At 41.0% G+C, this 15,432-nt stretch overlaps 2 protein-coding genes across 4 annotated transcripts; one reads left to right on the top strand and one right to left on the bottom strand.

Annotated features, from left to right (window-relative positions):
- The first annotated feature begins 3,928 nt into the window (after positions 1-3,928).
- Positions 3,929-5,714, top strand: LOC110971756 (protein FAM181A). Its single transcript, XM_022222163.2, has 2 exons — positions 3,929-4,324; positions 4,456-5,714. The coding sequence occupies exon 2, from the start codon at positions 4,517-4,519 to the stop codon at positions 5,294-5,296; it is 780 nt and encodes a 259-aa protein (XP_022077855.1). The 5' UTR covers positions 3,929-4,324; positions 4,456-4,516; the 3' UTR covers positions 5,297-5,714.
- A 73-nt stretch (positions 5,715-5,787) lies between these two features.
- On the bottom strand, positions 5,788-15,203 carry LOC110971736 (ankyrin repeat and SOCS box protein 2). Of its 3 annotated transcripts, XM_022222156.2 has the most exons (9): positions 11,608-15,201; positions 10,910-11,088; positions 8,125-8,294; positions 7,790-7,945; positions 7,446-7,691; positions 7,191-7,362; positions 6,437-7,040; positions 6,195-6,348; positions 5,788-6,071 (listed from the first exon to the last, which is right to left on the bottom strand). In XM_022222156.2, the coding sequence occupies exons 2-9, from the start codon at positions 11,029-11,031 to the stop codon at positions 5,941-5,943; spliced, it is 1,755 nt and encodes a 584-aa protein (XP_022077848.2). In that variant the 5' UTR covers positions 11,032-11,088; positions 11,608-15,201; the 3' UTR covers positions 5,788-5,940. The 3 variants fall into 3 exon arrangements, with proteins under 3 accessions (XP_022077848.2, XP_022077834.2, XP_022077842.2); XM_022222142.2 differs by having other exon boundaries at positions 10,910-15,203; XM_022222150.2 differs by lacking the exons at positions 10,910-11,088; positions 11,608-15,201 and adding an exon at positions 8,678-9,292.
- Between the last annotated feature and the right edge of the window lie 229 nt (positions 15,204-15,432).

The following is a 15,432-nucleotide window of genomic DNA, read 5'->3' as shown; positions in this document are numbered from 1 at the left end:
CACTAGGCGCAGTTATGAAATTACCCCAGAGCCCACAGTCATGTAGATGGTACTAGAAAGCCAACGTGACATTCATGGCTACTAAAACCGTTGATTGACAGGAGGGATGACATCATTAATAACAACAGAGGAGGCAGGGATAATACAGAAGAACTGGGCTTTATCTGTGTTAATTGACCGGCTACTGCTGTGATACAGTGTTGAACGGTGGTTTTGCTTATTGATCGTAGTTGTGGGTGGTTAATTGAGGGAAAAATACAAATATGTACAAGCCGCAAGCCTGTAAGTTGAGAACATGAGCTGCTTCTCAATGATTTATATCACTGGACATTGAATATCTTTGACACCAGAAGATACCTCCATGGGTTTTAATTCTGACATCATGTCTAAATGCAGATCATAGTGCCTCATCTCCAACAGCAACAGCACACTGGAACAATAGAATTATGTATATAAAAGAGATGTATGCACACACACACACACACACACACACACACACACACACACACACACACACACACACACACACACACACACACACACACACACACACACACACACACACACAGCTGCACTTTAGCTTCACAATCTCTTTACTCCTCATTATTTATGGCTATTTTTCTTCTGATTTTACAAGGAATGTTTTTGGTCATGTCATCTTGCTATTGTACCACTTTGCATTTCACCATCCATACTGCATGAGCAAAGAAAAAGCTAAAAACTCTGATTTTGTAATCCCATTTCCTGACATTTTGGAGCCCAAACAGCAATCCACAGATTACTCGACTACACCACCATATTTGCTATCTGCAGAGATCTTCGTTACAGAGCACCAGCATCACCTTCTGAAACTCAACACATCCTTTGTCATCCATTGGCTCATGCCTGAACCTGAGATGTCTACTTCACAGGACAGTTTCTTTGCCCGACGCTGAAACCTGCTGCCCGGCCCATGTGTCATTTTCATAGCTTATTCATGTTCCATAAATCTACAATCATCTGCTGTATCCATGTGACTTGTCTTCTGTTTGAGAGAACTGCTCGGTGGTTTAAAGAACAGAAGTGACAGCCATTTGTGTCACAGCCTGCTTCTTCCAAATAACGCAAATAACATCTAAGCCGACTATTCAAACAACTTTGGATTAAGATCAGTGGATTCAGCATCGAGCCCTAAAGCCTTTTGTAGCGGCTGAGCGTTTATCACATGTCTTGCCTATAAAAAAGCTCTTCACAGACAGTAATGGGGTGAGCTCATACAAAGAGCCGTGGATGACTTTTAGAGTGGAAAATCATAGCTGCTGTTAAAACTGCCTTTGCACATAGCAGTGCAGCACACGGATTTTTCAGAGTTTTTCAAGCAGGACAACAAGCTCGGGTTTGGCATATGGTCTGCCCAGCAGTTCAGCTCGTCCATCCTCTCCAACAGTCCGTCTCAGTATTGATTATCTGACAAGAGAAAAGTATTACATCCTTCTGTTTCCTTCCTGCTACCTCACCTCATTCCAACAAGCAGCAGTCTGCCACAACATACATCACGACCCTTTTAAACTCAGATAAGAAAACCTCTCAGTATAATTGCTGTGGTCTTTCAGCATTATTATTCCTACCAAGATACTTAATCTGCATCTGTGAAGCTAAACAGAGGCCAAAAATACTATTTGAATCAAAATCAAAGGCAATTTCAAAGCCCTCTGTCATTTAAGGAACATTAATGTTCAGATAAAATGAACTAAACTGCATTTACCTTTATTATTATCTGTGTTGCTCCTTTATGGCATCAGTGGGGATGTATGTGATTGGAAATGTATTCTGGACTGGAAAACAGTGGAGGTAGATTGCCATCTAGTGGAAAACTCTGGCAACACATGACTTTGAGGCAGTTGTGTATGTACAGTAAATACATTGACATCATTAGTGTAGGAGGAAATTAAATGCATAATTAAATGTTATTTAAAGTATTAAAACAGAAACACCGCTAAAAAGGGCATTGCTTTAAAATAAAAAGAATTCTGTTGTCGGGAATATTGTTGGATTTTCTTTTGCACTATTTTGTCTATGTAGTTTGATTCTTATTTTGCATCTGTATATAGCTTTCCCTCATTTTTCATTCATAACAAATTAAATACATCTTAAAATTTCTAATTCTTCCTATCAAACTCTTTCTATTCCCTGAAATTACAGTGTGTACTTCATTATGTTTAGCAGTGCCAGTCCTCCACTGACTCTCATTTAAGTCTGAGCTGCTGCAGAAAACTGTAATCTTTATGAATCTGTAAACTCTGGTGCATTATATGGCTGTATTTTTGATTCATGGTTCAGCTTCCTTCTATGTCTGCATCCTTTACTCTGCTTTAATCTTTCTTATTATATCTGTATCCGGTCTGCTTGTTGTGCCGCTGTAACATCTAATGTCTCCCCTGGGGACCAAAACAGTGCTATCTGATCTTATTGTTGGTATTTTTGAACAAAGAAGCAGCAAAGGTGACAGAAAAAAAGTATGCTTATCATAGAAAGTTGCACTAATGGATGCTTGAAGGGTAGCTTCGAGAAGGACAGAATGCAATTTGTGTTGTATCAGTGAGTCTGCTGGGCTTCTACTTTTTCTGCAATTATGGCAAAGACTGACGGTTCAGTGGTTTGTAACATCACTGTGCACTATTAAAACCCTCCTGGCTGCAGTCTCTTTAAGGGTTTAATTTGCATTGCACAGCAAAGATGCACAAATTAGGTGTGTGTCTTCGGTGCACATGCTGCAGTTAATGTTTGTTTCTGTCTCCCTGTGGTGGACTGACCCTCTTGAGCTGGATTGAAGTGGCTAAGCAAATACAGAAATGAGCGAAAACTGAACAGAAGCCCAATAAATCAGCTCAGCTAAATATGTGAAATGATGGACAAACACCTCATCCACCACCTGCCATTTATGGATGCCACTAAGCTTCCTCCTTCTCCTTTCTCATTCTTCCTCACTTCAAAAGCACAGGAGTGGGGTGACGGGCCAGGGGAGGGGGGAGCCCCATTGTTAATTGGCCTTTTCAGCTGAACAGAGAGGTGAAGGGAAGAAGAGATGAGGACAATAGGGTCCCATTGCCTCTCCAGAACAAGAGGGATGCACCGCCTAAAAAAAGGGGGGAAAGAAATAGACCAGCCAAGAGCACACAGACCTGCAGGACTGTCCTCACACAACCCCAAACTGAGTGAATGAGGCAATCCATCACGTAGCCTGCAGCTCTCTGCGAATAAATGGCCTGTAGCCTTGATATAGACTGCAGATTTTTTTTTTTTTTTTTTTTTAAAGAACCTCTCTCCTAGACTGTTTCGGGACATGAGGTGTACTCACCAGACAAACAGCTTCCTCACATCTCATTCCTCTGCTGCTGCTGCGGTTCGGGGGAAACGATAGGTGCTCTTTTCCCACTTCAATAAGGGGATGAAGCTCAATTAGCATTTCACAAGTCCCATTTTCCTCCTCTATTGCAACCTTCCCCGCGGAGCCCATGCTTTCTCGGGGGGATTGTCCTGTTTTGGGCCCTTGTTGCCGTTGGCAGGGTGACAGTATTCGAGTGTGCAAACTTGTGCTATTGTCCGCGGGCCAGAGGGAGCCATGGAGACCCCATAATATGACACAGGAAAATGTTTGCTGATGGCAATTCTATGGGCTTTGTCCGACTCTTTCTCCTTCATGACGACTCGATTTAAGTCTCTAAATGTTTGACTACAAATGCAGGAGTGCTATCCAGCTCCTTTCCCTTTGTCCCGCGAGGTTTGAATGAGTAATTCAGCCTTTGTGTCGCTCGATTGAGGGGGCAAACAGAAAGACAAGATTCTTGAGCGTTCAAGCCCCTTTCCATGGTTATGCACTCTTTAGATCCCCCCCACCCCAGCTCACCAAATCCTACAGCTGACATCACTCTTGGGGAGGCTATGACGGGTATCTGCGTTTAAAACTCAACTTTGATGTGGAGTTTGGGTGCGCGCATGTTTCAGCAGAATTTACACTCATTTCTGGTTTATGCGCACTACTGCGTTTTTTTTTAGGTGTTTGGCCAACGCGCAGAAAATCATCGCGTAGGGAGAAATATCGCATCCCCTCAGAGGCTTTTTCCAGATCTCCATGACAACAATTTGCAATGGTGAAGAATTCGATACCAGGGCGTTTGGAGGCTGATTGGGGTGCATTGTGAGTGGCCTGGGGTCGCTGATTGGTTCAAGAAAAGCACCATAACTACAAGGAGTTTATATTCATTCAACTTGTTGAAGTGCTCATACTGCAGCCTGGAGAGAAGTCTACTTGGACTGTGGCTTCAACAGAATTCATCCAGCAGTGGTGAGTGAAGGGTTATTAATCTCTGGCATAAATATGAATTAAGATATGAGGCACTCATTTAGCGTTTGACTGCAGAAGTCCTGATGCGTAATTACGCAAAGCCAAAAATGTGTTTTCTGTTTTCTCTCCAGATCTGAACGGTGGATTACACTTTTTAAAAATATGGACTGATTTAATAAAGACTTGCGGAAAATGGCAAATGCAGACAGTGAGGTCAAAACGTTGCTCAATTTTGTAAATTTGGCATCCAGCGACATCAAGGCGGCCCTGGATAAGTCAGCTCCATGCAGACGCTCCGTGGATCACCGGAAATATCTGCAGAAGCAACTGAAGCGTTTCTCTCAAAAGTACTCCAGAGTCCCAAGATGCCACACGCACAGGTCTGCGGAATACAGATGCGCCAAACCGGCAGGGACTGTTCACCAGAGCGTGGCGGTGTCAGAAAAGGCCAGCTCTGATGCGCAAGATGTGGAGAACGTGGGGAGCGCCGTGGAGCAGGTGCCTATGAGGAAACGCCAACTGCCAGCCTCATTTTGGGAGGAACCCAAGCTGACCCAGACTAAGAGGGAGCACTCATATTTAGGATTGAGAAAGAGTCCAGCGGGCACCTCTGAGGGAAATGAAAATGAAAAGAGGAAAAGGAGTTATGACGAGGACGCAAAAGCCACAATGTCTGCGTCCAGTCGGCGCAACTCTGTGGATAAAGAGACGCTGAAACTGGACCTGAGCTCTCACCAGTGTGTGAGTGTGTGCGGCTGCTGCCCCTTCCAGTACCATGGACACCAGGTCCTCCACAGTCATATTGTTGTCCCCCATCCACCCCTGGGACTGTGGAGCAAAGCAGCAGGGACTGAGACAGAGAGACTTGAGCATCCTTATGGACAGAAAATTCACACCCACGTTGTGGTCAAACCAATACCCACCAAGCCCACTGCTCAGTCACCCATCTTCAGTGTGTTTGGGTTCATTTAAGTAACCTACTAATGAATCAATCACACAAAAAAGTGTAAATAGGACTAATGATTTTCATGTTGTGTTCTACACAGCACCTTTCTCTTCCTGCATTTTTAAATGAGACATATCCTCAAGCACTTATCGGGATGCTTCATCTATTTTTGTCATTTAAACCTAAAGGATTGCACTTCATGTCAGTCTCCTGCCACCTATTTGAAAATTTGACAGTAAGTTCAAAAGTTTCTACTTTTAGGCATCTACAGAGAAGCACTGTTCTTTATTTTAAGTACAAAATGTCACAAATGAATCCAAACATCCTGTTTTAGTTCCCTCTTTCAACTGTGAGAATTGCCTTTTTGTCACAGTAATGTTTGATTGGCACATTTGGAACAATGGCGTTTTATTTTTAAATAAATGATTCTACTTCCCTCCAGAACTCCTTTGGGCACCAGATTGTTTTTACCTTTCACTGAAGGTCTCTGTGAAAAAAAGAAGACAGACTAAAGAGCCTTATTGTCACATCACATATATTATAAATAGATATTTATACATAGAGAATTTCTTTGAGAGGACCATTTACAGATTCAGCTATAAAAAGACCCACATAAAGATAAATATAGTCATGTCTCTGGGGACTATAATGCTTGAGGTTCAGCTTAAAGTCACTCAGCCAGGCTCAGGTATCTGATCAGTCTGTTTGGTAGAGGTAAGCATGTGATAGATCTCAGTCTGTGTCTCCCCATCTGGCTCCGAATCCTTAATCTACAGAGGTGCAGCAGTGGACGTGGCGACACTGTAGACAAGGCAAGAAAAGATCAGCAGGACCGTTGCTTACATATCTGTAGACCACATTTGTGCTCTGTGCATGTCTAAGGAAGTGAAAGAGACACATTTCAAGATTTTATGTGACACTTACTGGACTTCATCTTAACAGTGCTCCATTCTTCTCGGCTGTCCAGCAGTTCGATGAGCTTGTTGCACAGCTGAACTTGGCCAACGTGCTCCAGCAACAAGTCTATAATTGGCCCAGCCCATTTACACATGACAGGTGTTGAGATCCACTCGCAGAACTGAAGCAAAACATGACAAAAAATACATTAATTGAAAAGAATATATATTTTGGTCAGTGTGAAACTTGTTTTTGCTAATTTTGTTCACCTGTGTTGTCCTTTCTGGCGGCTCAGTGCAGTTTAAAGGAAGCATACTGTCGTTCTGCAAAACATATCCATTGCTGCCAGCTGTCCTTACACTGGATTCTCCTGCAGCTGGGTGAGGGGCACTGCCATAAGCGCAGGTAAAACAGGAGAGGGCATCACAGCCACTGTCCAAGAGGCACTTGAGCAGAGGCAGATTGTTCATACAAAGAGCGACAAGAGCTGGGAATGTGGTAGCATAAGACGGGATTGTGGCGTTTACATCGGCCCCTCTGTCCAGCAGTAGAGACACGGTGCTGATGCAGCCCTGACGTACAGCCATCAGCAGAGGACTGACTGGATCCAGGCTCAGACTGGCTCCAGCGTTCAGGAGGACCTCTGCTGTTTTGGTGCTGCCGTTGGCGATGGCAAAGTAGAGGGCTGTGGCTCGTCGATCAGCATACTGGACGGAGTGACTGTGGGCCAGTGTGGCGTTCACATCTGCACCTGTCTTCAGTAGCACAGCTGCCACAGTGTGTCTGTTGTGCTCTGCTGCCAGGTGGAGGGGGCTGATCCAACTGTGCCGGAGCCTGGCTCGACTCGTCACGGAGACAAGCAGGGACACAATCCTGAATGCAAAATGAGAGAAAAACTTTACAAAGGCATACAGCCATAGACAGCATACAATCTACTGCACATTATAACCACAAATGTTGTATATGGATACAAATATGATGTTTTGATCAGTGTTTTCTGTCATAGTAAGTTGTAGCACTTACTCATGGTGTCCATACTGGGCAGCAATATGCAGAGGCAGCAGTCCTGAGGTAGTGGGTTTATTGGCATCTGCGTTTTTACTCAACAATAAGGCCACAATTTCCCTGTGGCCATTTTTACTGGCCTCATGCAGTGCAGTAACACCGTCACATGTCTGCATGTTCACATCTGCACCTAAAAAAAAGCAGTTTTACTTTAGAGCATTTAAAAGTAGATGAGAAATGGGAGATGCAGGAGCATTTTTTGCAGAAAAGTACCTTTCCCAATAAGGTAACACAGTGCCCTCATCTGTCCTCGCTGGGCTGCTACAATGAGAGGTGTGATGCTGTAGGTGTTTGGTGGATTGATTGTGGCCCCGGCTCTTATTAGGATCTCACAGATTTCTGTGTTGTTTCTGGATACGGCCTCATGCAGGGCTGTCCATCCCTGACCACACCGTTGGTTCACAGTGGCCCCGCAGGAGAGAATGAGGCTCACCATGTCCTCATTCTGCAACTCACATGCTGCAGATGAGACACACACGACACAGAGTCATTTCTATACAATCCACAGCTCCATATAGGCTGTTTTTCTTTAAATTGTTGTGATTTCACAGCTGTACCTTTGTACAAAGGAGTTTCTTTGTTACTGCTGCTGATGTCAGGGTCAGCGCCTGCCTCCAGAAGGCACCGCACACACGCCAAGTGTTCACAAGACACAGCAAGCAGCAAAGCCGTCTGCTCTTGCAATGTACGTTTGTCCACTGAGCCTGGATGGGCTAGAACAAGAAATAAACATATCACACAAAACAGCCGGGTGACTCATTTAGCATTTTGAGAGAATGTGCAAACAGTGCACCATAACACCTCACTGAATACTTCGAGGTTTTCTTTCTCCGAAACATGTGATTCAAACTGACAAATGTTTTGGGAACACTGAATGCTTTCACTGCCATACCCTTCAATAGGGTCTTCAGGCACTCAGTCTGTCCACAGTAGGCGGCATCATGCAAGGGGATCCAACCATCTTTGTTCTCCTTCAGCAGGCTGTGAGAAGAGGATGTCACCAGATCATTAACAGCCTCCACATCCCCTCTCCTGATGGCAAAGACCACGGGGTCAACATCCCTTGAAAGGACAAGAGCAAAAATCACTTTAATTAATGCAATCAAGTGTAATTTCACCCAGACATCAGTGCCATTTGATGAGATGTATTTGTGATTCAAACACGGATGTTAAATCTTGTTATATTTGGCGTTTATTTGAATTTCTTTGACTTTAATAAGCTTCATGAAGCAAATACACCAGGTATAAATGGATAGAATAATCAAGATGTTTTGCTTTTATGCTCCTCTGTACGCAAGGATCTCAAGCACGCTCACACACACACACACACACACACACACACACACACACACACACACACACACACACACACACACACACACACACACACACACACACACACACACACACACACACGCAGCCTCCATGTCCAACAAAAGACTCACTCCGCCTCTGACGCTCCGTCGCTCTGATTGTCTCCTCGCCTCCTATCTCCACGCAGTCGCGACAGAACATTATTACATTTACGTCCGGCGTTACGGAACTGAGATAAGTAGTCAGAATAGCTGAATTTCGTCATTACTGCTGGTAGATGTTTGCGGCAGTGTTTCCTCTCACGGTGCGTCGGCGGCGGCGGAGCAGCGTGCGGCGCCGCGCAGGGCTCAACTGTGCGCTCTGGGATTATTTTGGGACTGTATTGTCAGGCGGGAGGGTGACGGGTTTATCCATATATGTCAAAAGACTCGGACATCCAGAGATAAGGCGAACGGCGCTGAAGATAATGCAGCGTAAGCAGAGCTGTTTTCGCACAGCCTTTTGTTCTATTGGCTGCGTTCCTAAATGAAGCAACCAGACTGCTAGAAGACAACTGCAGAGAATACAAGACAGACAACACGCCACAATAAATGAGTCACCAGTCCCTTTATAAAGCCCTGTATTAGAATACAATATAGTCTGTACATATTAATAGTAAGACGAAAATGATGAGATAATCAGCCTTTGGAAAGCTCACTTAAACCCATTAAAACCCCAGAGGAAATACAGAATAATAATAATTATATTCAAAAACTATCTTCATATCAGATACCATGACCTCTGTTTTTTCGGCAATGTTTAGGACCATAGAAAAATCAAATAAAAAAATATCTAATTTCTTTATCAAAAACTGTGCTTTTGAGTCCTATTGAGGTATTAATGAAGTGGTTTTCCTCTACTATAAATTTAAATAGATTTCCTTTAATTTTTTTGGTTTTACCCCAAGGTACCCCAGGCAAATCTGCCCTCTAAAAAGATTATTGTTGCTCTAAGGCAGACCACCAGATATTGGTTAGTGCCTGAAGAATCACGTGGGAACACTGACACATTTGTTCATGTTTATGATGACCTCAGGGCAGAGCACATTTGACTAATTTGTGTAACATTTTTGGATATTTTCGGATACAACTTACTAACTACTGTGTTACAATTAGAAGGCTGCAGTTTCTCTACAAGAGGGATGCACTTTGTGACTGGCAAACTCATCCAACCTGTGGCATTGACAGGAAGTAAAAGCAACAGCAGCAGCAGTTTAGATCTGCTGATATTCAAATTATAGGAAAAACCTGAACCCTTGATCAATTTAGTGAGGAGATCTGGTGGCTCTTTTATACTGTGGAAGATAATTTGCAGACATGTTTTGGGTCCATTTGTTCCCTTTGCTGTTGCAAATCAATACAAATCCTATCTGTGACACATTTATGTGCTGATGGAAGTGGTCTCTGACTGGATGCCTCCATCTATAGGGTTAGATGAGTAAGAAAAAGATGTGAATCATGTTACAGTCTTTGCAGATCTCAACGCAATTAAACACTTATGGGGTGTGTGGGACCAACAGCATTCTTCAACACGATCATTTTATCACCAAATGAGGGAATATCTGTTAGAAGAATAGTGTTCATTCATCCAGCAGAGTTCTGGAGACTTGGGGATTCAATATTAAGTACAGTAAAGATGTTCTAGCAGCACACTATGTTCAAAACACTGTAAAAAAGTCCAAAAGTTATTATTTGGCTAACATATTGTAACCTAACACATGGTGCAAATGTTGAAGTTGAACCCCTAAAAACACAATTTAAGCAAACAGCAACATAACTGTTTGCTTAAATCTATCAACCGTCTGCATTTTGATGCACTCTACAAGAAAAGACATTCACATTTAAGTCACAAGTTAACATGCAATAGAGCCACAGCTGCTGTTTTCTTTTATGTAGTGTGTTTTTAGGGATTGAGGTTCAACACGTGCACCATGTGTTAGGCTATGATATGTTAGCCAAATAACCTTTGGACCGTTTACAGATTTGATTAAAAATGTATATTCCCTTCGAGAACCAGGCTCATCATGCATTATGCTTCTTCGGATCATAACCTTCAGATAACTGAGCACTACTTTTCCAAAAAGCAACACCCAGTTATTCAGCACAGAGAACCCTTTTCCTTTTTGTCTTTGTCCTTCAGTTGACATTGTTAGCTTACTTTGACTGTAGTTGAATCATGTTCATCCACCACTATGACATTTCAGAACCATGTGCAAACAAGTATTGTACGACTTCATATATGTTTTTCATTCTACGATCCAAAAATGTAAAAGGATTGCAGTACACTTTAATAACATAATGTTGAAGTACAACATGTTTTCTCACCTGAGTGAGTTTGTTATGGTGTTGGGTGAAGTGTGGAGAGTCAGGGTGTAGGAAGCCAGCCTGGTTTTGAAATCACTTCTGAGTCTCTGATAAAGAGACCTGGATCTGCTAACCGCGATCATCACGGAAGATTTGTTGTCCGATCTGAAGACCAGAACATCCAGGAATGTACTCCTCTCCTTCATGAACGAATGATCCAGAAAAAAAAAGAGAAAACAGAAACTTGAGCAGAAATCACAGCATTTAAATTACAACAAAGCCCTGAGAACAGCAGCATGCACAGTATAACACACACACACACACACACAGCATGAATTAGAGACCAAACTCATTTTAAAGAGCTGAAATCTACACTGGCAGACATCAGAGAGCAGCAGCTCAGCCAAAGAGGGGGATGCCTTTTAAGGACATGTTGAACTGTGTTTCCACTTGATTCTGCTGCTCCAGAGGCAACATGATGTGTGGAGTGTGACAGTGAGATATGCAGCATGAAGGATGGCATTACAAGAGCACACAAAGCTGAGATCACAGTTTATTCTCTCAGCTATCATTGTGTTAAAAGAGTGAGGAAATATCCTGTTTCAATCATATTTTTTAGCAAAGACAAAACTACATACACACGGTGGAATAATAGAGAATTAAAAATGGATGTCCAAATATTTTTCTTTAAAGCTGAATTCACATGAAACAAGACTTACCACAGAACAGTGTCCCTGATCCTCACTTACAGAAGTCCAGTTAAAACATGTCGATCCACAGAACACTTGTATCCTCCTGTTTTATCAGCTCTTACTCTGAAATGTGAAAATGCGCTTGAAGAATGCACAACACAGCTGATTTTTGTTTCACAATCACTTCTTAGGAAGTGTTTGCAAAAAAGCTTCCTGCATCTAAACTGGAAGTGGCTTTTGTTTTTTAGCTGAAACAAACAAGTCTAGCAACATGTCTACTGACAGCTGAGGGAACTAGACTACGTAGACTAGCTGTGAGACAAATTACTGAAGAGCCCTACGTATTTACGTATTAGACAAACTTGGTGATTCAAGTGCAGTCTTGGAATCGTGTCGTTGTTTGGTTGTAGGTACAAAAAGGCCAGTAAATACGTGTGAAATGAACTGAAATTTATTGTACGTTTGTGTAAATGTGACAATAAATGCAGGCATTTTTTAACAGTATACCCGTCAGTTTGTTGCGAGTAACATTACTGCAAAAGATGTTCAGGTAAAATTACTGGTTTGGTTCCTCTGATTGATGTGTTCTTACATTCCACATCATTTGATTTTTAATAGTGAAACATCAGTGTGTTACTGTTTGAACTACCTTATATGTAGTTTTACATAAAGGGGTTGTCACGTGATTATTTGGAAAAGGAGGGAAGGAAAAACTAAGTTCTGATCCACATCAGGTTTTCAGTTGTTGGACATTCTCTCTAATCTTTCATTTTTGATGAGACATTGGATAATTTGAACATTTATCAAGATTAAGATTAAGAAGCTTTATTGTCATTGCAAGGGTACAATGGAATTCTGTTAGGCAACATCTCTAAAATGATGTTAAAATGACACCATGCTCACCTCAGTTACACATTACTTTTTGTGAGATGTCAGAAGGGTTAGAAAGTTTAGTGTTCAACAACGCATTGTATTTTAAAAGCAAGTTCTACCATCCATTGTTTAAAATCTTCACCCTAAGCTGTTAAAACCTTCCAGTGTAGTTAAAAGTGCAATATATCCTTCTGAAATGCAGTCTAAATGTGCATAAAATGAAAATACTCAAGTTAAATACAAGTACTTCAAAATTATACCTAAGAATACATGAATAAATGTGCTTACTTTCCACAACTGGATGCCAGCACATGTGTTACCTTGTGACAGTTAAAACCTTTAAGGCATACTTATTGTATGTATTATTCAAGCTATGAGACATTAAAGCCATGTGACCAAACCTCAGCTCTCATTAACATCATTAGAGTGGAAAACATGGCAGAAACACCTCTACAACACAGTAGAACAGGCAGCAGACATTTAGACATGTCTTGACAGATGTATTTAACAACACTGTATCAACAGTTCTCTAAAATAGTTCCAATAACGACCGTAAAAGGTACTTCCTGCAGGGTTGTTTTATTACTGCATCAGCCATTATGATGGAGTTAAATAATACCACTGTCTACATGATACTTCCCTACTGGACATACCAGTGCTTTTTGGTTCTGTGCTTAATTCAGCAAATGCTTACACGTTTTACAAACTTGTCAAGAATTTCCAGGTTAAACTAATGTTAATCACAATGACTCTGCTCCATTTTAGTGTCTCAAGAGCAGACAGTTTGCCTTGTCATAACAGGAAACATACAGGTGTAATTTATACTCATTCCAGTTAAGAGCACCAGAAATCCTTGTTTGATACTGACAGTGTTGAATGAAGTTCAGCCCTCATTTATGATTAATAACACTTGTAGTTTAAAAAAAAAAAAACAATCTCATGTCAAAACATTTGTCAAGATATTTACTGGAAAAATTAATTTAGATGGATCTACCATTAACACTACTATTTTACCTGTGCTTGTATATGTGTTCAAAGGAATCATTGTAGGGGCTGCACAGTGGAGTAGTGGTTAGCACTTTTGCATTGCAGCAAGAAGATCCCTGGTTCAAATCCCGGTCTGGGCCTGGGATCTTTCTGCATGGAGTTTGCATGTTCTTCCTGTGCATGCGTGGGTTTTCTCCGGGTACTCCGGCTTCCTCCCACAGTCCAAAAATATGCTGAGGTTAATTGATTATTCTAAATTGTCCGTAGGTGTGACTGTGAGTGTGATTGTGTGTCTGTATATGTAGCCCTGCGACAGACCGGCGACCTGTCCAGGGTGTCCCCTGCCTTCGCCCAAGTCAGCTGGGATAGGCTCCAGGACCCCCCGTGACCCTAGTGAGGATAAAGCGGTGTATAGAGAATGGAGAGGAGAGAGGAATTATTGTGTTTTCTCTCTGTAATACTGTAAAACCTTGACCTTTCCATATAAAGTGCCCTCAGATGACTTATCTTGACACTACATAAATGAAACTATGGGTATGGGTTTAAAACAAAAGTTGTCATTATTTTACTCGGACATTAAACCACCCCTGTGCAGAATAATTTGTGTGGTTTGCATCACATTCATCTCCTGAATGGGCAAGTATTTTTCCTGTGCTTAGCTTAAAACATGATTTTGTGACATCATGGGATGTCTTTCATCATGCAACTTCCACATACTTGATGTGGAAACTCGAAACCTCTACACTCAGAATGGACTTTTGAGTGATGTGGACATTTATTTACAAAACTTGGAAGAAACAACTTTTGCATGTATCAAGTCTGGATGTGTGTCTGAGGTAAAAGCAGTCGATGCATTAATAAGAAGCTTTAACAAGGTGATTTAGTATTTGAGTGTTTTACAGTGTTTTAACAAACATCTGAAGATTGGAAAGCATGAGGCTTTTTGACCACTTTAAGGATGAAAATGACTCAGAGGAAAATTTTATCAGTGCAGTGTTATTCTTAGCTCGCTGTACCTCTACCTAGTGCTTTGTGTAACATAATTACATAATATACTCATTTAAACACATTCATCACTCATACATTCTGAGATAGACAAGTGTCGAATATGCAAGAACAGAAAAAAATAACATGCATAGGGAAAAAATATGTGCAATATTTATGGAGCAAAAGGTTAAGCTGTGCAAAAATATACAGTGTTGCAGGAATGCATTAAGTCCTTTGGTCAGTGATGTGTGGTGGGGAAGAAGGGAGTGAGTGTATTAAACAGAATTAAAGTCTTTTTGTTCTGTATGTTTCATTCCATATCAGTACTATAGTGTGTTTTTTTTTTAGACAAATCTCAATGTTAAAATCTATTGAGTAGCAGAATATGTCATGTAAACTTCCATTCTGCTCAGTTAGCAGTCCAAATATTGTTAAAAAGTACTTTAAACAGTGTAACAGTACAATTTACTGTTATTTTACCGTCTGTCTCCATTTCATTAAATTACAAATAATAACTACACTGTAAGACATTTCAAGCTGTTTCAACTTACAAATGAAAGTCTACCAGCTGCCGTGAAAACGCAATTTAACTCAACTTGAGGATAATCTTAAACCACTTAAACTACAGAGAACTTTATGACATAATGCCCATATTAAGAATTTGCATTTTAAAAGTAGGTAATTTGTTGTTGTTGTTTTTTTACAACACTGGATAATAAAATTACACTATTTGGATTTTTACACATTTTTTTCAACACTTTTTAAAACACACATTTGCTGTTATTTGAAAGAATAATACTGTATATTAAGGGTGGTAATTGTTTTTTTTTTTTAAACTTTTTTTAAAATTAAGATTTTCCCTGCTTTTTATAAAATAGTATTGCAGTGTTTAAAAATGCAAATTATATACTATATGGTGCAAATGATTAATGTTTATATATTAATGTATAATAATAATATATTTTTAAATGATATTTTCTGCATTTTTTTAAAGGGCCTTTTTAA

The sequence above is a fragment of the Acanthochromis polyacanthus genome, chromosome 1, assembly GCF_021347895.1.
Source record: "Acanthochromis polyacanthus isolate Apoly-LR-REF ecotype Palm Island chromosome 1, KAUST_Apoly_ChrSc, whole genome shotgun sequence".
Classification (NCBI taxonomy): Eukaryota; Metazoa; Chordata; class Actinopteri; family Pomacentridae; genus Acanthochromis; species Acanthochromis polyacanthus.
The sequence above is the reverse complement of the archived record's forward strand: the minus strand, read 5'-3'. Positions and strand labels throughout refer to the sequence as shown.